The 22677-nt window shown below is 46.9% G+C and overlaps 1 protein-coding gene across 1 annotated transcript in view; it reads left to right on the top strand.

Annotated features, from left to right (window-relative positions):
* The first annotated feature begins 9851 nt into the window (after positions 1–9851).
* TOX3 (TOX high mobility group box family member 3) overlaps positions 9852–22677 on the top strand; it is a 112254-nt gene continuing 99428 nt past the window's right edge. Inside the window, exon 1 of the mRNA XM_056862723.1 lies at positions 9852–9966. Within this exon, the coding sequence (XP_056718701.1) occupies positions 9865–9966 (102 nt within the window). The 5' untranslated portion in view covers positions 9852–9864. The remainder of the gene's footprint in view (positions 9967–22677) is intronic.

The following is a 22677-nucleotide window of genomic DNA, read 5'->3' as shown; positions in this document are numbered from 1 at the left end:
GGGCCTTTAAAGTTCTAATTAAAAGATAATAATTCAAACATCAGCCTTATAATTTTTTCGGGTTGAAAAGAGTCGAAATTGGCTCTAGAATTGCGTTTTAAAGTTTTGAAATACCAGTGAGTTTTTTTCGGTCGCTCTAGGTCGGGCTGATCAGGAAGTATACAGGAAGTTGCTAGTGCCGTGGACCTTCTACCGCCTCTTCTCGATGGTCGTTCCTTCAGGAATGATTTCCAAGTAACTCGAGTGCGACGCGTAATCGGTCCTACAACTACTTCCTGTTATTTTAGTTCCGATGATAGATAAGTTGTTATAGAGGGTCTTCCGTTCCAGGCGCTCCCTTACTGCAAACGTGGCAGGATATTCTTCGCCGGAAAATCAGGAAGAAAAATCACCCTCCCCTTCCCTTGGACCCATTGGTGATAGTTCTTGTCAATCAAAAGGTATCCTTCCGACTCTTTATTATGGTTTAGGCTGATCGGATTGATAAGGCTCCTGTCGCTAATCCCGATGGCTAACTCAGATCAAACTTTTTCAGTTCAGATTAAGGAGGAATGGGGGTCCCAGAAATATTCTTATCAGCCCCCCGTCTGTTCAAGTTTCCAGTAAGTAGACGAAGAGTTCTTTTGTACTCACTTGGGTGTCAAGAGGTGAGGTTCTTTTCTTTATGTAGTCCTTATGTTGGTATTAAGGTGGTGGAGGGTAGAGCTTGATGCCTAAGTTGCGTTTTGGCGATGTCCTTCCCTAGTGCCCTCGCAGGACCGGCGTCCAGGACTCCGAGGGGCTTAAAAAGCCCCCTCAGAGTACCTAGGAGGTCAAACCGCGTTTGCGGGCTGCAGGGAATTCCTGCTTTCCAACCCACTTGCAAGGGTCGGATTGGGGTATCTATGTACCCCAGAAATAACGCAAACTTGGATTTCTCCCAGGACAGCCTGGGGAAATGGAGTGCTCTCCCCAGCAGCACCACCGGAAGTCACTCCAGGTGAACTGATCTCAATCGACTGGAGATCAGTTGTAATAGCAGATCTCCACCTAGTACCTGGAGGTTGGCAACACTAGAAACAGGGTTCCATCCCTACAGTTGGTCCTCCAATGTTCTGTGCATATGTGTGAAATAGGGTTGCCAGCTCCAGGTGGGGAAATACCTGGAGATTTGAGGGGGGGGGGGAAGCTTGAGGAGAGCAGGATTTGGAGTATAATGCCATTTGGAAAGTCCACTTTCCAAGGCAACCATTTTCTCCACGTGAACAGATCTCTGTCGTCTGGAGATCAGTTGTAATCCCAGGAGATCTCCAGCCACCACCTGCAGGTTACAACAAATGCAATACACCTGTACCAGAATTAAAGTGACTTGAAGAAATTGGCAGCACGAGGGCTCAGATACAATAAGCAAAAATGGTACTCTAACCAATTAAGTATAAAGAAAAGAGAAGAACATTCAATGATAAATATCATGCTGTATTTCTAAAGCATTAACTTCATGCCTGATAAATATCATGCTGTATTTCTAAAGCATTAACTTCATGCCAAATAAGGACTGATAGATATAATGTAGAGAGTCCATACAACAGATGATGTACAATAACACAGGAAAACTCAAACTCAAAAGTAAAGTAAAGCACAACGCAAAAATGAATGAAGGCACACTGCCTTAAACATACAGCAGCACCCCACAGGTTTCAGAAGGAAATCGAGTGGGTATGGGAGGTCTAAGAAAGCTCAAAGGCTGGCTAGTCACACATCCACGTTTCACGTAGGCTTCTTCAGCTCAATATGGTTTAATGAGAACCAGCAACATCTAAAGACGAATTGTGTCCGAAATAGCCGATATCAGATCGTCATGCTGTAAAAAACAACATACTTAAAAATACATCTATACAACACAAAATAAGTGTTCCTATATAATTCCTGTGTGTGTGTGTGTGTGTGTGTGTGTGTGTGTGTGTGTGTGTATTAAGTGCCGTCAAGTCGCTTCCGACTCATGGCGACCCTATGAATGAAAGTCCTCCAAAATGTCCTATCTTTGACAGCCTTGCTCAGATCTTGCAAATTGAGTGCTGTGGCTTCCTTTATAGAGTCAATCCATCTCTTGTTGGGTCTTCCTCTTTTCCTGCTGCCCTCAACTTTTCCTAGCATATCATTCCTAGTGGATAAGAAATGTAATAAGATCTCACCCGGGGAAATGTGTCCTAAGTGTAAGCTATCTATCGCGCATTGTTTCCTCCGAGAGCGGGGTAGTGTTCGGCTCTATTCTATCTCAAATAGAAAAATCAGCCAATCAGAATCAAGGGGGTGGAACTCAATCAGTTGTAATCCCAGGAGATCTTCAGCCACCACCTGACGGTTGGCAACCCTAGTGTGAAAGCTCTCCTTTATTTTCTCTTATTCCAGTTGCCATACCCACTCTGCCAGCCAGACCTCCAATGATCCTCAAAAAAAGTTCATTGCACCCCTACCCTCCTTCTTTTTCCTGTATCCCTAAATTTTTATAATAATAATGATAATAATAATAAGTGAAGTGCAGAGCTCCCCACTGGCGAGACCATATGTTCAGCTCCTCCTCTTCCTGTCATGTGACTCCGATGTCACACAACTTCCTATCATACTCTTGCAGGTTGGTGGGTCCCTTGCTGCCACTTGGTCATTGTCAGTGGGTCCCTGGTCCGGAAAGGTTGAAGAACACTGATTTAAAGGGAACTTTGGAATAATATGGAACCTTGTACCTCCGGTCCAAAGTGATAGCCCCCGTTCTTCCACTTCTACACTCTACTGCCTCATCACCACATGATTCCGCTGCATGACCATTCTGGATGAGAACGAGATCACGGCTATTCTTCTTTTTGCGCAAGACAAACGGTAGAGCTGAGTGGCTGCAAGTGGAAACGTCTTTTTCCCCAGGGTTGTACGCATGCATTTCAAGAGTATATTCGATATCAGTCCTCAGTGGATTTTCTGTTCCTGCGTTCCGTTCCTCTGACAGAAAACTCTTGTTGTTATCTGCAAAGAAAATTAGCGTAGTTGAAGCCTTCGAAAGATCAAATATTTGTCTGGTCTATGAGAAAATGCCCTTATTGACCTCCATCTTTCTACAGCTTTTCACAGAAAATGTGAACTTTTAATTAAAACTCCATGAGAAGTTAACTATGTTTGGAAGAGTGGACTCACACATAACTACAGATTCTTCTTTCTTTCTCCTTCCTCCTCCTCTTTCTTCCTCTTCTCCTTGCTCTTTCTTCCTCTTCTTCCTTCTTCTTCTATGCACTCATGGCTCCACAAAAACCAGCTGCACCAGCTATGGATTAATCAACCCTTTTCTCAAGGAAAAAAATTAAGGCTGAGAAATCACCAGACCACATGATGTATAATTTCTGATCGTCTTTCATTGGATTGCACAATCAAACACATACAGAGAACTTGGAGAATGCACAAGGGTCCTTTTCACTCCTTAAATCATTTTAGAAGGTAGCCATGTTGGTCTGCTGTAAAACAGTCACATTCGAATCTGGTAGCACCTTGTGTGCGTGTGTGCATTAAGTGCTGTGTGTGTGTGTGTTTGTGTGTGTGTTAAGTGCCGATTCATAGCGACCCTATGAATCAATGTCCTCCAAATGCCCTACCTTTGACAGCCTTGCTCAGATCTTGCAAATTGAGGGCTGTGGCTTCCTTTATCGAGTCAATCCATTTCTTGCTGGGTCTTCCTCTTTTCCTGCTGCACTCAACTTTTGCTATCATGATTGTCTTCTCCAGTGACTCTTGTCTTCTCATAATGTGACCAAAATACGATAGCCTCAGTTTAGTCATTTTAGCTTCTAAGGTAGCACCTTAGAGACCAATAAGATTTCTGGGATGTGAGCTTTCGAAGTATCTGATGAAGGGAACTTTAACCCTTGAAAGCTCATACCCTGAAAATCTTAAAGGTTTCTAAGATGCTACTGGACTTGAATCTAGATAAATAGACCTCAGATTTGGTTGCACCATCTCCAATATTGCAAAAGAAGAAGAAGAGTTGGTTTTTATATACCGACTTTCTCTACCACTTAAGGGAGACTCAAATGGGCTTACAATCACCTTCCCCTCCCCACAACAGACACCCTGGGAGGTAGGTGGGGCTGAGAGAGCTCCAACAGAGCTGTAACTTGCCCAAGGTCAGCCAGCTGGCTTCATGTGTAGGAGTGGGGAAACAAATCCAGTTCACCAGATTAGCCTCCGCCACTCATGTGGAGGAGTGGGGGAATCAAACCCAGTTCTCCAGATCAGAGTCCACCGCTCTTAACCACTACACCACGCTGGCTCTCAAGTTGGGTCAGATGGACTTCTGCTCTGACATTCTTAAGGAGATTCACCAATCATCACTGTGTCGTGGTGAGAGAAGAGACCTACTTAGTCCTCAACTGTTTTTACTTTAAACACATGTTCACACAATCAGTTTCACCACTCATATTCAATCTGGGCTCGGGAGAAAAAAGAACCCTGCATTGGCCGTTGTATGAATCTACTCACAGTTTGCTTGTCTAAGCGGGAAATGAGTGTATTCCTTCCTAATATGTTCTCAAAAAACACTGATAATTCAAATGAAACATTGTTGGGGTTGTTTTTCCTGATCATGGAACGAAATCTCTTCTTACAGTGCCAACGATTGATTCTAGAGGTTTATATACCACTGCCTAAAGGGTGCTTTACACTAAAAAAAAAAAAAAAACAAAAAAAAAAATTCTACAAAAGGTTACCTATTATAAAAGAAATCCTTGGCTGAAGTGATCCACTCACTGTACAAAACCAGGCTGTTTTAATTACACTCTTTGCAAAGAGCGGGCTACTTACAGAACATGAAAAACACAGTAAATGTAAATGTTCTGGAGGATCTGTCTAGTTATAAATAAGATTCTAGAAGCTTTGATTAATTTCAAGATGCAAAAGGCTGCACATTTTATGAACCTCTAAAGTATAAATACAGGAAATATGTTGCCTGTGCCAAATACTCTCCACTTTTACTGCTTTGGACCCCAAACAAGTGCTTTGTATGGGGTGGAAATGTATAAGAAAAATACTTAAGATGGTGGAGTGATCCACTTCCATAAACACAAAAATCATTTATTTGCCACTGTTTCCCCACAACACCCTGAACCCTTTCCCTCCTCCTTGGATATAGCAAGTATTATGATGTTACAATACTGAGTAAGAACATAAGAAAGTCCATGCTGGATCAGACCAAGGCCCATCAAGTCCAGCAGTCTGTTCAAATAGTGGCCAACCAGGTGCCTCTAGGAAGCCCACAAGCAAGACAACTGCAGCATCAGCATCCTGCCTGTGTTCCACAGCATCTAATATAATAGGCATGCTCCTCTGATCCTGGAGAGAATAGGTATGCATCATGACTAGTATCCATTTTTCCTAGTAGCCATGAATAGCTTTATTCTCCATGAACATGTCTACTCCCCTCTTCAAGCCTTCCAAGTTGGCAACCATCACCACATCCTGGGGCAGGGAGTTCCACAATTTAACTATGCGTTGTGTAAAGAAATACTTCCTTTTACCTGTTTTGAATCTCTCACCCTCCAGCTTCAAGTGAGAGTGGTTAGGAGCAGTGGACTCTGAGCTGGAGAACTGGGTGGACTCTGATCTGGAGAACCAGGCTTGATTCCCCACTCCTCCACATGAGCGGCGGAGGCTAATCTGGTGAACTGGATTTGTTTCCCCACTCCTCCACATGAATCCAGCTGGGTGACCTTGGGCTAGTCACACTCTCTCAGCCCCACCCACCACACAGGGTGTCTGTTGTGGGGAGGGGAAGGGAAGGTGATTGTAAGCCGGTTTGATTCTGCCTTAAGTGGTAGAGAAAGTCTGCATATAAAAACCAACTCTTCTTCTTCTAACAATTCATACATGTGGTCTGGTTTGGCCTTTCCGCATTGGTCATTGCATGGGATTATTTTTTGTCTCCCATAGCATGAAACTCTTGCGCATAGTATCAAGCACTACTCAAACCCATGTCTGAATCACTGTATTCACATCATTCTCTGCTTGTTTTTCTCAATCTGGACAACCTACATGCAAGATTCATGTTCTTTTCCACACCAAACGGTTTAGTTCCCCCCCTCCTTTTGAGCAGGAAATTCATAATGTATGAAGAGACCCTATGTAACATACACAATGCAATCCTAAACAAAGTCACACACTTGTAAATCCAATGGATTTAGAAGAGCGTAACTCTGTTTAGGATTGCACAGGCAATATCATCTGGACATTCAATATGTGTTAAATCTGGGCTTTTTATGTGCATCATTTGTTTATGGCCCTTTGGTTACTCCCAACAGAATCTGTAGACTGACTCTGATTCACAAATGCAAGCTCATCATTTAAGATGAAGATATGCATGTCTGAATAAGCACCACACTTTCCTATCTAATCTCACTTGGGCCATAGTGCCATTCAGCAGTGTCCACGTTCCATGTTTACCTGCAAGTTGTTCACTGGTCAAGTAGCCCTGTTCACATGTCAGAGTGAACACATGTCCATCTTGCATGTATGTCTGTACATCTGTTTGTATGAAAAAACCAAGGCATATTCATGAAACCGGGGACCAGTGCCATGTGGCATTTCAATCACACAAGCATTGAACGCAATGTGAGAATTACTCAGTACGTGAACAAAGAAAAAAAAATCAAGCGTATGCTGAACATGGATTGTTTGTGCGTTCACTGTAACTTGTGAACAGGGCTCAGTTCATGGGAAACCAAGTGACCATTCTGTACGCACGAGATAACCAATTGCATTGGAGGGAAGAGACCATGCAAAATGTGTCAGTGGCATCTCATGCTCACATGCGCAACAAGTGACCAAAACGCAACCATGTGCGGGTCAGTCCTTTCTCTCCCTCTCTGCATCCACAGGGCTCGTTCACAGAAGCATTCATAAAATCAGAGTTGGAAGGGACCAACAGGGTCATCTAGTCCAACCCCCAAGCATGCACGTTACTCAATTAAACTTCTGGGCATTTGCTCAGTTCCTGATAATGACGACAAAATCCCATCATCAGCTGTGCGAGCCAATGTAACATGTCAAGCGGGCTGCTAAAACCCCACTTTCATGTCAGTTAGTGCTGCTTTTGGGGTGGAATCAGCTGATTCACACTTGAACAGTCACCCTACATGATCAGTACACCCTCTTTGACTGGCGGCTGAACATGTGGACTAGACTCAACTACTAAGGTTGCCAACCTCCAGGCACTTGCTGGAGACCTCCTGCTATTACATCTGATCTCCAGCCGATAGAGATCAGTTCACCTGGAGAAAATGGCCGCTTTTGGCCGTTGGGCTCCATGGTATCAAAGTCCCTCCCCTCCCCAAACCCCACCCTCCTCAGGCTTCGCCCCCATAATGCCTGGAATCCATCCCCAAAGCTCCAGGAAATTTCCCATCCCAGAACTGGCAACCCTAGGGGATGCTACCTATCCCATTTTCCCCCCATCCCATTTTTCCTTCCAAGGAACCGAGGTTTACAGACACGATTCTCCCCTCCATTTTTTCCCCTTCACAAACACCCTGTCAAGTAGATCAGGTGAGTCCAAGATCCCAGTCCAAGATCCCAAGGGGGCGGCATGGACACCTGAACTCAGTTCTAGTCTGTTCCTGTAAGTACTACAAGAGTGTACAGTGTGGACAGTGTAGTGGTCGAATGTTGGACTTGGATATGGGAGACCCAGGTTCGAATCCGCACTCTGGGTGACCTCGGGCAAGTTGCTCGTCTTTTAATGCATAGCTGTTTCATTCGTCGTCATCCAACGATTTTGGGTCTTTGTTTGGTTTGTGCGTGCTGTTTCCGACGGTCAGAGGTTGCCTCATTCTCCCCCCTTGCGTTTCCCCCGCGTTTTACACATGTTTTGAGGGGCCTGTTTTATCTCGAATTTGAAAACACGGTCAAAATGCGAGGAAACGCAGGAGGAGAGAAAGGTGACCTCTGACAGTCGGAAATGGAACGCATAATCCAAACAAAGACCCGAAGCCATCGGAAGGGTGACGGCGAGTGAAACAGCCATGCATTAAAAGACCGCTGTTTCTCAGCCTGACCTACATCACAGGATGATTGTTAAGAAAAAAAACGGACCCAGGGAGAAGAACCTTATGTAGGGTTGCCAGGTCCCTCTTCACCACTGGTAGGAGATTTTGGGGGCGGAGCCTGAGGAGGGTGGGGTTTGTGGAGGGGAGGGACTTCAACGCCGGAGAGTCCAATCGCCAAGGTGGCCATTTCCTCCAGGCGAACTGATCTCTATTGGCTGGAGATCAGGGAGAGAGATCAGCAGGAGATCTCCAGCTAGTACCTGGAGGCTGGCAACCCTAGCCTTATGCTCTTGGGGTCCTCACTGAGGACAAAAGCAGGGTGCGAATGAAGCATCTTATCTATCTATACACATAGATTGATCTATATCTATATCTATATCTATGTGTAAGTGTATAGATACACACACACACACACACACACACACACACACACACACACACACACACACATATATATAAATATAAAACAGAGGTATCATGAAAGCTCATATCCTGCCAGAAAATATTTTTGTTAAGTCTTTAAGGTGCTACTGGACTCTTACTCTTTTCTACTAATCTATTTTTATACACACACACACATATATTATGTGTATATATTATATAGTATACATTGTGTGTGTGTGTGTGTGTGTGTGTATATATATATATATATATAAAATAGTGTGTGTATGTGTATATACATGTATGGACTCTTTCTCTTTTCTACTTTTCTACTAATATATATATAATATATATATTTCTACTTTTCTACACACACACACACACACACACATATAATTTTATACACACACGTATATTATATAGTATACATATATATTATATATATAGTGTGTGTGTATACACGTATACATATACACATACATACATGCATACATACACAAACACACACATATAAATTATTTTTGAATTTATATGCCGCTCCATCCCAACCAAAGCAGGGCTGATTTAAACAAACAAACAAACAATCAATCAAACAAACAAACAAACAAACAAACACCACAGGGTCTCCCACTGTAGACTGCTCCACCTGTCGCTTCGTACACGCGTCCAGCCCGAACGTCTGAACGGGCACCGACGCCGCCCGAACGTCCGAACAGGCACGGGTCCCCGGCCAGCCCCGCCCGCAGTTCCGGAGCGGTCCGCTGGGGCGGCGGCGGCGAGGGCGCGGGTTGCGCCCCCAGCCGCGGCGGACCCCTCCCGGACCCCCTCTCCCCCAGCCCGCCCCCCCCAGCCGTCCAGCCCGCCCGCGGCCCCCCACCCAGCCGCTCCCGTCGGAGGAGCCCGTCTGGCGCGGGGAGGGGCGCGGCCGCCCAGCGCGCGCTCCCGCCGCCGCCCCCCCTCTCCCGGGGCGGGTTGTGGGGGGTGGGGAGCGCGGCTCGCGCGTGGCTCCTTTGTGCGGCTGCAGGCAGGAGAGCCCGGCGAAGGCGGCGGGTCCCCCCCCTCGCCCCTCTCCCCTCGCCACGCCGGACGCGCCTCCCTCTCCATCCCCCCCCCCTGCGGGCCCGGCCCCCTTCACCTGCGCCTCTCCCCCTCCCTCCGCTCACCTGCCGCTCGGCCCTCCCCCCCCGGCCCTCGCATCCCCCTCCCTCCCCCCCCCTCTCCGGGCAGCCGGGCTCCGCTCCCTCGCTCCACTTCGCGCCGCCCGGCCACTTGCTCGACTCGGGGACGGCGCAGCTCCGTCGGGAGGGGGGGAGGGACGGGCAGGCCCCTCTCCGGACTTCAGGCTGACCCCCCCTCCCCGTTTGGGACCCCCCCTGCCTCCCCCGGCGCTCTTCCTTCGCTCCCCCACCCCCCCAAGGCACCCTTCGCCATGGATGTACGGTTTTATCCCGCTGCCTCGGGGAGCGCTTTGCCCGGAGATCCGTCCAGTGTGGACTTTGCCCAGTGTTTGGGTTACTACGGCTACAATAAGGTGATTCTCTCTCCTCTCCCCCCCCCCCAATGCGTGCAATTTTGGGTTTTTTTTGGGGGGTCGGGTTTGGGTTTTGGGGGTGTGCTTGAAGAGGGGGGGGGGAGAAAGGGGGCATGGAATTACTGCGACTCCAAACTTTGTTGCTCGGTGGGACTGCATTAGGGTGGGGGGGGGGGAAACTTTCACAAGCCTGCAGTCTCCCCTTTTCCTCTCCCCCCTCCCCGATGCCTTTTCCCCCTGCCAGGTACAAACCATCTCCGATTCCATCCCCTCTCCTCTCTTGGGGGGTGGGGGTGGTCATCTTTTAATTAGGTCCTTCTGAAAGCGCCGCACCGTTCGCACATGGAGCTTTATTGGAAAAGGAAAAAACACAAACAAGCACCCCACGCCGACGCAGAAAATGCGTTTGGATGCAGAAGGTCCCGGGTTTCGTTGGTCATCGGCAAATTGCTGAGAAAGGAGAAATGGGCTGTTTTGTATCTGGGCAAAATAGGCTTGTGCGGGTTTCTTTCTCTCTCTTTTTAAACAAGCAGTTTTCTTACTTTCTTTCTGCCTTGGAACAATGGACAGTTTTGCTGAGCCCGGGAGAAGTATATTGGGAGTCAGCAGCTGCTCACTCTCTCTGTGTGTGTCTCTGTCTCTCTCTCTCTCTGGCTTTTTGTTTGGTTGAACCGATCTCAAAACTGCCTCTTTTGCTTTCGGGCGTTAGGATTACGATGAACTTCGTGCTTGCCGGAGATTGCCCATCTTGGCTGACCCTCCCTTCCTTTTTTTTCACTTTCCGCCAGTTAACGCTGAGACGTTAGTTAATGCCCTGCTTCCAGCTGAGCTGGCTTCCATGGAAGTTTTATGGACCTCCATGCTGTTTGCACCCTGCTAGATGTGTTCAAGGATGGCAGCTCTGCGGGCCGTTCCAAACCGGCGCGGCTTAAGTGGGGTGCGCGCGAGTCTTAACATCCTAAAAGTCGCGAGCCTTTTCTCGTTTGACTCGCCTGTCTGTCGGAGAAGTTTCGGGGGGCTGCTTAGCTAGCTACATCTTTCTTGTGGGGGCGGTTGTAGGTGACAAGAGTCGATGTGGCGGCCAAAAGGGGACGGGCATTCCCTGCGGCGCAATGCATTTGCGAGAATATGTTTCAACCAGAGCTGGTCTGTTTTTCCGCCAACAGCCGGGGAGAGAACAGGGAAATGCAAACGGCGCGGTGACACCGTGACTCATGCTATTCAGAAAGGGACTTCTCTGTTTGCACTGGGCTGTGTCAATAGCAGACAAAGTTAATAGCAAGGGAGCCTTCATATGTGCATATAAAGATCCCTTTCAGAGCGAGTCTCCCCCCTACCCCCCCAGACCATGTTGTGTTTGCCCAGCCTCTGGGGCCTCTTGTGAGATACTGCCTGAGATTCTGAGAAATAGAAAAGATGCTACACAAACTGTTCACTGTTTGGGGGGAGATTTGTTTTTTTACAAATGCCAGTCTCTTGATAAAAGTTGGAAGGGGTGTAACCCTCTTCTGAAGAAGGCATGTGTGTGTCAGGGGGTGGGGAGGACATTTCCAAAACAGTTATCTGAGCACGGGGCCAGAACTTTGTTGCTGGAGAATCGCCGTGCACAAAGATGTCGCGGAGACAAACTTTATTGGAAGGTGGCTGCCGTTTCAAATATTCCTAGGGTTGTTGAAAGCCGATCGGATATTTGTCTTGTCCTGTCCAGCCAAAAATGTGCAGATCTCTTTTCAGCGGGTAATACTGAACCAATCCTGGAGTGGGTACGCATGCGCAGGCTCTTGGGAAATACTACCCAGGGATAAGCATGCCGTTGTGTTGATAGCACTTCAAAAACAACAACGGAGGGATTGTAACACAAATTTAGGGTCCGGAGAATCACCCTTGAGTTTGAAGTCTTTTAATAAGCTCTGCACACTCTTGCTAACCTTTGTATGCTCCTCCGGGAGCACAGCCCAATGTAAAAAAAGAACATTTAAAAGTTGCTGGCAATTTAAGCATTGGCTTTCTGCAGTTTGCGTGAACGTATAGAACTTTGGTATTGTGCAGTGCGTGCTGCATGCCTTTTGGTGTGGGCGCTTACAAGCGCAGAACATTTCCGTCTTCCTTTGGTTTGCTGTTGTGCTGCTTCGGTGGAGTCCCAAATAGATCCCAGATTAGAAGTTTGCGAAGGCAGGTCCATTGTAGCGCGTTCTGAATGCGTTTCTGATCCGTCTTTGTGGTGTCGAGGAAGAAAAATGAGGGCTTGGATATGCCAGCTCCCGATGCTCTGATTGTGTTTGAATGCTGTTTCGTACCTGTGGCAGGAATTGGGTGCTTTGGGTTTTGATCCAAAGCGTGGTTGGAAATGAGAACCGATGACATCGGTAAAATGCACTCGAAAATGAGTTTTCCGGTTCTGGATGTTAAGGCTGAGGTCTTGGTGTGCATTGCAGGATAATGATGTATATTGTTAGATGCCACTAGTCACAAGAACCTGTGTGTCTGTCCATTGCCATAAGATTGTTGGACACACTTAGTACTTGAACAATTTGGGTTGGATCATTGTTTCGGGCAACAGCACGGCACTCACAGAACAGGCCGATAACCTGGAAACTGGTGTCCTCTTAGAGAAAATCTGTTTCCGTATAAGGTTGGATGAAAAGGCTAACCCCCAAATACCTAATCCGTGCCTTTCTGCTGTTGATGGTATGCTAAAATCCTCTAGCACTTTCGTGGAATGAACGGGATTTCTTTAGAGCATATGGGTTGAGCAGCGATAATCAACCGTTGAACCGTCGAGTCATTGTTTGTAAAGTTTCTGTGCAACATTGTGCGGCTGTAACTTGCAAATTCAGCATTCTTCTAGGAGGGCAAGCTGTCCACGGCTTGTGGGATTGCGCCAAGGAGTTCACAGGCCGGTAAGACTCGCATCTGAACCAGCTGGTGTCCAAGAAGATGTACTTGTCCCAATCAAGCAGTTCTGGGGTTATTGCTTCGTTCTTACCTGGACAAGGATCCCGCAAGACAGAAAAACAACAACACACACACAAAAAAAACAAAAAACATGCCATCCAATGTCTGAGCAGGTGCTCTCTTGCAAAGGTGTCTTAGGATGCATGTACCGCCAAGCAGATGATGATGGGGGAGTGGAGTGGCAAAATTGGCCCCGTGCTCCCAAGAGCCAGTTCTCCTCCCCGCCACCCACAGGTCATCCGCGTGGTCAGCTGTACCGTTCAAGGATAGGAGGGAAGAGTGTAAGCACAGGACCGGCATCTGTACTCTGCTGAGTCACAGAATTGTGGACCATGTCGCTGTACTCTTTGGCACCAAGCAGACCTTTGTTGCCGCACCCGCCTGGACTGATATGGAAAAAGACTGTGTGTGTGATATTATAAGCTAAATTATTACATGCCGGAGCATGTCGCTTCCATAAATAGATCTGTTTTGGAGAGGGGGGAAAGATAACCCCAGTGATGTTTCACAAGACAAACGCAGCTGCTGGATCCAAATTCCGGGCAAACACTACAGTTGAGTAAATAGGTGGGCGAGATAAAAGGAGGGACAGATGGCCGACGGGTTCCCGTGCGCGTCTTGCAGCAGAAAGCTCGGCTGTCTTTCTCCACCGTGGGGCCTCTTCACCTGCAAGTTTGCTTGAACCAGGACGAACCATTTAATTCCCCCCCCCCACTGTGCCTGTCTGTGTGGTTTTGCTACCACTGGATCAGATTCGAGATGGGGAGCAACAGTTGTCGTTTCTGTAGGGCATCGCCACTCGGGTGTCGGTGGTGGGCTTTCTGCGTTGGGATCTGGCCTGTACTCCTAGGCCATCTCTGGTGTGTCCTTCGGCATTCCCACTGTGTTAACAATGGGCTTACCAACCTCCAGGCGGAGCCTGGAGCTCTCCCGGAATTACGACTGGTTTCCAGACGACAGGGGTCAGTTCCCTTGGAGAAAACGGCAGCTTCAGATGGCAAACTCCATGGTAAATCATAAATTGTGGGTGAAAGCCTTCTCCAGATTCACCCCTCCGCAGGCACGACCCCCAAATCTCCAGGAATTTCCCAGGCCGGAGATGGCAATCCTGCTGCCTATTGATAATATAAAGACCCAGGGCTGCAGATTGTCACCTTTTCTGTTTTCTTTCCCTGTTTTTAACTTCTGTGTTTCATAGCTGATTTTTTTAAAAAATCTCTGCAGATGTTTTTTTTTGCGGGGTAGCGTTTCCCCCCAATTTTGTCTTTAATGGTAACAGGGACATGAGCCAGGTGTTTTTATGTACTAGAATTTTAAGCAATTATATTCCAGGTAGGGCCTGGAGATCTCCCGGAATGACAACTGTTTTCCAGACTACAGAGATCAGTTCCTCTGGAGAAAAGGGCTGCTTTGGAGGGTGGACTCTGTGGCATTGTACCCTGCTGAGGTCCCTCCCCTACCATACCCCGCCTTCCCCAGTTCCCGATCCCAAATTTCCATGAATTTCCCAATCCAGAGTTGCCAATTGTGGTGAACAACCAGGGCTGAGTTGGGTGGGTTTGGGTGGGAGCAGGCTGCCTCTAGTGGTCAGGAGGAGAAGCAACGAAGGAAGTGTTGTGGGTTATAATCTTGCAGTTTGCATCTTGGCTTGGGCAGAATCAGATGCTGCCGCAGCACGTTTCTCTCCACTGAGCAGAAACCGATTTTTAACGAGGGCATACATTCCCCCGAATAGCAGCAAAATGTACGCACAGTGATTTCGGTCTTCTGGATAATACAGAAGAGTAGCAGTGTGGTGTAGTGGTTAAGAGAGAGCTAGCGTAGTGGTTAAGAGTGGTGGTTTGGAGCGGTGGACTCTAATCTGGAGAACCGGGTTCGATTCCCCCACTCCTCCACGAGTGGCGGACGCTAATCTGGAGAACCGGGTTTGATTTCACACTCCTCCACATGAGCGGCAGACTCTAATCTGGAGAACCGGATTTGTTTCCTCACTCCTCCACATGAGCAGGGGACTCTAATCTGGAGAACTGGGTTTGTTTCCTCACTCCTACACATGAAGCCAGCTGGGCGACCTTGGGCTAGTCACAGCTCTCTTAGAGCTCTCTCTGCATCACCTACCTCACAGGGTGTCTATTGTGGGGAGGAGAAGGGAAGGTGATTGTAAGCCAGTTTGATTTTTCCTTAAGTAGTAGAGAAAGTCAGCATATGCAAACCAACTCCTCCTCCTCCTCCTCCTCCTCCTCCTCTTTCTTCTTCTTCTTCTTCTTCTTCTTCTTCTTCTTCTTCTTCTTCCTCTTCTTCTTCCTCCTCCTCCTCCTCCTCCTCCTCCTCCTCCTCCTCCTCCAATATTGGTATGCCATTTTTCAGTGTGAACAGTTTTCATAATCTGGTGCAGATTTACCAAAGTGTGTTTTGGCCATACTGTATCAGGTTCGGCCTTTCGGTTTGTTTGTACAGCCACACCTACACCTGAGTGCGAAGTTCTCTACCCTGGTGAGCTCACACTCCACATTTTAAGCAGGTGAGGATAAATGGGAGGAGCTTATACACTCATTTCAATTCCCGGTGAGCATGCATTCAAGAACGTGCCTTCAGTTCAGTTACACTTCAGTTTATGTAAATAGTAAGTAAGTTTATGTAAATAGTAAGTAAATATTTTTATTTGTAGATAGGCAAAGGCCATTACACTTAGGTTTATGTTTCACGAGGAATTGTATCTGTAAAGTCGCGGCAGTAAGATAGGATCGAGTTGGTAGCTTTTAAGCTTTCCATGAAGATTGTTTCAGGTGGGTAGCCGTGTTAGTCTGTAATAGCAGAACAAAATTCTTGTCCAGCAGCACCTTAGATCACTGGTTCCCAACCGGGGGTCCATGGACCCCCAGGGGTCCACGAGAACTAAATTAAGGTCCGCGAAACAAAGTTATAAACCCATAATAAATTAATATTTTCAATTAAAAGTTCTCTATTATAGAATATATATATTCAAATATAATTCTAAGTTTAATGTTTAACTAACAGTTATGATTAAAGTTTATTTTCAAATTCCCAGAATTTTATTTTGAACCTTGGGGTCCCTGCACCGAACAAAAAAGTCCTAGTGGTCCCTGGTCAAAAAAAGGTTGGGAAAGGTTAGATACTAACAATTTTCAGGGTGCAAGCTTTCAAGAGTCAGAGCTTACCTCTTCAGTTATGAGTGAGAATGAAGGTCTATCCCAGGGGTCCCCAACATGGTGCCTCTGGGTGCCATGACACCTGTGGACACCTTTTCTGGGGCTGTCCAAGAAAGAAAGTGGGTGGGGCCAGGTGGGGCTTTTGCCGCTGGAGATTTGATTGGCTATGTGGCTTTAAAAAACATTGCTATGGCAACATCGCAACACAAGAATCCTCATTGTGTGACTGGATGTAATCTGCGACAGCCATTTTTTTTACCTGGCTCCGCCTCCTGCAGCAGCCATTTTATAGCAGCCATTTTGTGCCTGCTCCCGCCATGCTATGTCAGAATTCCAGTGGTGCCCACAGGCTCAAAAGGGTTGGGAAACCCAGGTGTATCAGTCCTTATACCCAGGATTGGGGAGAGGCTGTGGCTTAGCAGAAGAGCATCTGTTTTGCATGTAGAAGGTCCCACGTTCGATCCCCGGCATCTCCAGTTCAATGGACCAGGCAGTGGGTCACGTGCAAGACCTCTGCCTGAAAACCTGGAGAGCTGCTGCCAGTCTCAGTTGACAATACTGACATTGTGGAAACATTTATGTGGACTTCTTTATAACATTGTGCATACCTTATTTCATTATCACTGTATATACCTTTCACTTGTTGTTTCACTTTCACTTGTTACAACTGAACTCCAGCCGATAGAGATCAATTTACCTGGAGAAAATGGCCGCTTTGGCAATTGGACTCTATGGCAACCCTAGTAGCCATGTTGGTCTGCAGTAGAAGTGCTAGATTCAAGCCCAGTAGCACCTTAGAGACCAACAAGATTTTGGGGGTATGAACTTTCGAGGGTCAAAGTTCCCTTTCGTCAGATCGTGAGACAGTTTATAAGTGTTTTTCACAGTGACTACTGAGACACAAGCTGTTCTGCCCGCTGCTACTCATTGAGAGCCCAGTGTGGTGTAGTGGCTATGAGCGGTGGACTCTAATCTGGAGGACCGGGTTCGATTCCCCGCTCCTCCACGTGAACGGCAGACTCTAATCTGGAGAACCGATGGACTCTAATCTGGAGAACCGAGGTTGATTCCCCACTCCTCCACGAGTGGCGGACGCTAATCTGGAGAACCGGGTTGATTTCACACTCCTCCACATGAGTGCCAGGCTCTAATCTGGACAACTGGGTTCGATTCCTCACTCCTCCACATGAGCAGGGGACTCTAATCTGGAGAACCAGGTTTGATTTCACACTTCTCCACATGAGCGGCAGACTCTAATCTGGACAACCGGGTTTGATTCCCCACTCCTCCACATGCAGCCTGCTGGGTGACCTTGGGCTAGTCACAGTTCGCTCCAAACTCTCTCAGCCCCACCTACCTCACAAGGTGCCTGTTGCAGGCAGAGGAAGGGAAGGAGATTGTAAGCCAGTTTGATTCTCCATAAAAGGCACAGAAAGTTGGCATATAAAATCCAATGCTGCTGCTGCTTCTTCATCTGTTCCTGTGCTGTTTACAGTGCAGGGTGGAACGGCATGCCTTCTTTGCTGTGCTCAGGGTTCTCAGGGCTTCGCTGTGAGGTCTAACGGGCCTGGCCATCCCCGATACACACCCCGCTGCTGGAATAACCAAGGAGGTCGCCCCGCGTTCCTCTGCAGCCGAATATGCACAGCATCAGCCTCTATTCTTGGGCGAGCTAATTTACCCCCAGGGAAAATGTCACAAATACTTACGATGCAAACAAGCCACCGGGGACCATGGCAGACTGCTGTGCATTTGGTAACTAGGTGTTGGTTACTAGGGATTGCTAATGTCTCGGAGCAGAGAAAGCATCTGCTGCTGGCGGTTGACTTTGCTAAATCAATGCGAAGCGGTGTGAACACACACACACACACGCAGAAGGGCCAGTGTTGCATGCTTGGTGCAGTATGGGCTTTTAAAGTTTACCGTGTGTGTGTGCGTGTGTGTGTGTGTGTGTGTGTGTGTGTGTGTGAAGTGCCGTCAAGTCGCTTCCAACTCATGGCAACCCTATGAATCAATGTCCTCCAAAACGTCCTATCTTTAATAGTCTTCCTCAGGTCTTGCAAACAGAGGGCCGTGGCTTCCTTTATATAGGGTTGCCAGGTCCCTCTTCACCACTGGCGGGAGATTTTGGGGGTGGAGCCTGAGGAGGGCCGGGACTTCAACGCCATAGACTCCAATTGGCAAAGTGGCCATTTTCTCCAGCTGAACTGATCTCTATTGCTGCTATTACAACTGAGAGCAGTTGTAATAGCAGGAGATTACCAGCTGTTGCCTGGAGGTTGGCCACCCTACTTTTATAGAGTCAATCCCTCTCTTGTTGGGTCTTTCTCTTTTCCTGCTGCCTTCAACTTTTCCTAGCATAATTGTCTTTTCCAAAGACTCTTGTCTTCAAAGTTTAGCATACGGGGATTAGATTAGGGAGGGGCCGTGGCTCAGTGGCAGAGCATCTGCTTAGTACGCAGAAGGTCTCAGGTTCAATCCTCGGCATCATCAGTTAAAAGCACCAGGTAGTAGGTGATGTGAAAGACCTCAGCCTGAGACCCTGGAGAGTCGCTGCCAGTCTGAGTAGGCAATACTGACCTTGCTAGACCGGTGGTCCCAATCAGTATGAGGCAGCTTTATATGTTCATGTGTAGAGATAGAATCAAGCACCATCAGTGGGCAAATGGCAGTTCTGAACTGATAGGGGACTGCAAGGGCATATTGTGACTGTATTACATAACAAGGAGCCCCATGGCACAGAGTGGTAAGCTGCAGTACTGCAGTCCAGGCTCTGCTCACGACCTGAGTTCGATCCCGCCGGAAGTCGGTTTCAGGTAGCCGGCTCAAGGTTGACTCAGCCTTCCATCCTTCCGAGGTCGGTCGAATGAGTACCCAGCTTGCTGGGGGTAAAGTGTAGATAACTGGGGAAGGCACTTGCAAACCACCCCGTAAACAAAGTCTGCCTAGTAAACGTCGAGATGTGGCGTCATCCCATGGGTCCAGAATGACCCGGTGCTTGCACAGGGGACCTTTACCTTTTTTTTATTACATAACAACGATCTAGCTGTAGTCGCAACTGTCAGGTTGCGCATCCACACATCCTCAAATGAGTCTTTGCAGTGCGATTATGTCGTCCAGGCTTTGATAGTGAAACCGCAAATTTTTGGACCAAGCACCCAAACGAGTTTACACACAACAACGATGTCAACAAAATCATCCATGTTGACAAAACCGCTCCATGCTAATTTCACACCGCTTGTTTTGACAGAGGGCTAATTTGATGAAGCCAACATAGAAGCAGAAGCGTGGGAGATATTATGATGTTGCTCTTCTGGCAACACGTGGCTTCTCTTTATAGCCTTTTGGTCCTGAAAAAAAGTTATCTTGAAGTTAACTGGTTTTTTTTTTTTAATTGCATAGGATTTGAATTGAAATTAAAAAGAACATAACATAAGAAAGGCCGTGCTGGATCAGACCAAGGCCCATCAAGTCCAGCAGTCTGTTCACACAGTGGCCAACCAGGTGTCTCTAGGAAGCCCACAAGCAAGACGACTGCAGCAGCATTGTCCTGCCTGTGTTCCACCGCACCCAAAATAATAGGCGTGCTCCTCTGATACTAGAGAGTATAGATATGCAGCATGACTAGTATCCATTCTAACTAATAGCCATGAATACCCCTCTCCACCATGAATATGTCCACTCCCCTCTTAAAGCCCTCCAAGCTGGCAGCCATCACCACATCCTGGGGCAGGGAGTTCCACAATTTAACTATGCGTTGTATGAAAAAATACTTCCTTTTATTTTTTTTTGAATCTCTCACCCTCCAGCTTTAGCAGATGACCCCGTGTTCTAGTATTATGGGAGAGGGAGAAAAACATCTCCCTGTCCACTCTCTCCAAACCATGCATAATTTTATAGACCTCTTTCATGTCTCCTCTTAGCCGCCTTCTTTCCAAGTTAAACAGCCCTAAGCGTCTTAACCGCTCCCCATAGGACAGTTGCTCTAGTCCCCTAATCATTTTGGTTGCTCTTTTCTGCACCTTCTCAAGCTCAAGTCACCAAGCGTTGGTTACTTACAGGAAGTTCTGCCCATAGAGTTCCTGGTAACAAGGGTGAGAACGGTGGCTCTAGCAATCTTTGGGGGGGGGGGGGGAAGGAATCACACTTTTTCTCAGATTTATTTTCTTTATGAACTTTCTCAGTGTTTTTGTCATACCGAAATGGTAGTGTTCTGGCTTTCTGAAACCAATACAAGCTGAATTTTTTTTATTTTGGCTTCCCAACAAACAGTGCAATCCTAAACAGAGTTATGCCTTTTAAGCTCATTGAAGATGGGAGACCGCCAGGGAAGGCTGGTTTTTGGCCCTATGGGGCAGATAGTTGCGCTCCGTTGTTTTAAATAGTTAAATTGTTTTAAATTGGAATTCAACATTTTAATTAGAATTAGACTGTTCTGCATATTGTGTAAACGTTGTTTTACCTGATGTGAACCTTCCTGAGCCCGGCCTTGGCTGGGGATAGAATAGGGATGCCAACCTCCAGGTAATAGCTGGAGATCTCCTGCTATTACAACTGATCTCCAGCTGATCGAGATCAGTTCCCATGGAGAAAATGGCCGCTTTGGCAATTGGACTCTATGGCATTGAAGTCCCACCCCCTCCCCAAACCCCATCCTCCTCAGGCTTTGCCCCAAAAATCTCCAGGTATTTCCCAACACAGAGCTGTGGACCCTACTGGTGGGGGTTACACTGCCTGACAAGGTCTTGAGTGGCTGCTATCTCCCTATTATGAGAACGCCATCTTGTTATTTTATTCCTGGTTTAGATTTGTGTTAGGATATTGTGGTTTTAGCTGATGTTCTATGGTGTTAAATGTTGTTACGCGCTCTGAGCCTGGCTTGGCCGGGAATGACGGAGGGTTATACATTTAATAAATAAACAAATAAATAACAAACCAGAGCTAGAAAGGAGATTTGTGGCACCCTTACCATATCACATTGTGTGTGTGTGTGTGTAATGTGCCGTCAAGTCGCAGTCGACTTATGGCGACCCCTTTTTGGGGTTTTCATGGCAAGAGACTAACAGAGGTGGTTTGCCAGTGCCTTCCTCTGCACAGCAACCCTGGACTTCCTTGGTGGTCTCCCATCCAAATACTAACCAGGGCTGACCTTGCTTAGCTTCTGAGATCTGTTGAGATCAGGCTAGCCTGGGCCATCCAGGTCAGGGCTACTATATCACTACTCTATCCAAATATGCTGTAGGAAAAATCTTGCAGATGGCAGAGGGAAATTTGGCTCCCACCTGTTGGTTGTGAGCGGCTCTACTGTCCAACGTGGCTTCCAAGCCCCCAGTCATAATGCTGAGAATTGAGAGCCAGTGTGGTGCAGTGGTTAGACTGGGTCTGGGGAGACCTGGGTTCCAATTCCCATCTGCCCTGAAACAGATTATCTCTCTGCCTTACCTACCTCATAGGGCTGCTGTGATGATAAAATGGAAGGGAGAATTATGTGTGCATGCTGTCCCAAAGAAGGGTGGGATGAAAATGGGAGCCAGAGTGGTGTAGTGCTTAAGAGTGGTGATTTGGAGTGGTGGACTCTGATCTAGAGAACCGGGTTTGATTCCCCACTCCTCCACATGAGCTGTGGAGGCTAATCTGGTGAACTGGATTTGTTTCCCCACTGCTCCACATGAAGCCAGAAGGGTGAGGTTGGGCTAGTCACAGCTCTCTTAGAGCTCTCTCAGCCCCACCAACCTCACAGGGTATCTCTTGTGGGTAGGGGAGGGATAGGTGATTGTAAGCTGGTTTGATTCTTCCTTAAGTGGTAGAGAAAGTCAGCACATAAAAACCAACTCTTCTTCTTCTTCTTCTTCCTCTTCCTCTAAAAGATAGGTGATAAATGGAGTTGCTTAGATGGATGGTAGGGGTGTGGAATCATTCTAAATATTAGGCCAAATTTTGGGCAAGGGGTGAAGCGGGTCGTGCTGTTCAGATGACAGGCTCTTAGAATGTATCACTTACTGAGAAGTGAACTTATCTTATTCAGCCAGTCATCGAGTAAGCAGGACTCAACAACTTTACTTACTTTTAAAAAGCAAGTCTTTTTATTGATATACTTCTAGTAAAATATATGTAAATGCAGATTATCAAGTCTTTAACACTTCTATAAAAACTCTTTGTCAAAGTACAATGTATGTATTTACAATGTATGAAGTAAAGCAAGCAAGTCTTATATAATATTCAGTTTCAAAATCCAACTTCTAAAATATAACAGTCAAATTATTCTGATTCAGTTCAAAGTATCTAATTAATAAAGTCTAGAGTAATGTATTTAATCCATACATACCAGTCAGCCTTTTCTTGAGAGCCTTTTGAAGGTTCTGATTCTCTGGGCTTACTGTGGCTGTATTTATACTGTTTCAGACTCATTAAGAGTGTTGATTTTGCCATCAGGAGGGATATCTTCCTCCCCACTTCCAGATAACATGAGCAGTGCAATAATGTACAGTTGCAACTGTTCAGGTTATTAACTTCTCTCCATGACCAAATATGGGCTTCCTTTCCTTTCAGTCTATTTTGCTTAAAGTATAAACAATCATTTCTGAGC

The sequence above is a fragment of the Euleptes europaea genome, chromosome 17, assembly GCF_029931775.1.
Source record: "Euleptes europaea isolate rEulEur1 chromosome 17, rEulEur1.hap1, whole genome shotgun sequence".
Lineage (NCBI taxonomy): Eukaryota > Metazoa > Chordata > Lepidosauria > Squamata > Sphaerodactylidae > Euleptes > Euleptes europaea.
The sequence above is the reverse complement of the archived record's forward strand: the minus strand, read 5'-3'. Positions and strand labels throughout refer to the sequence as shown.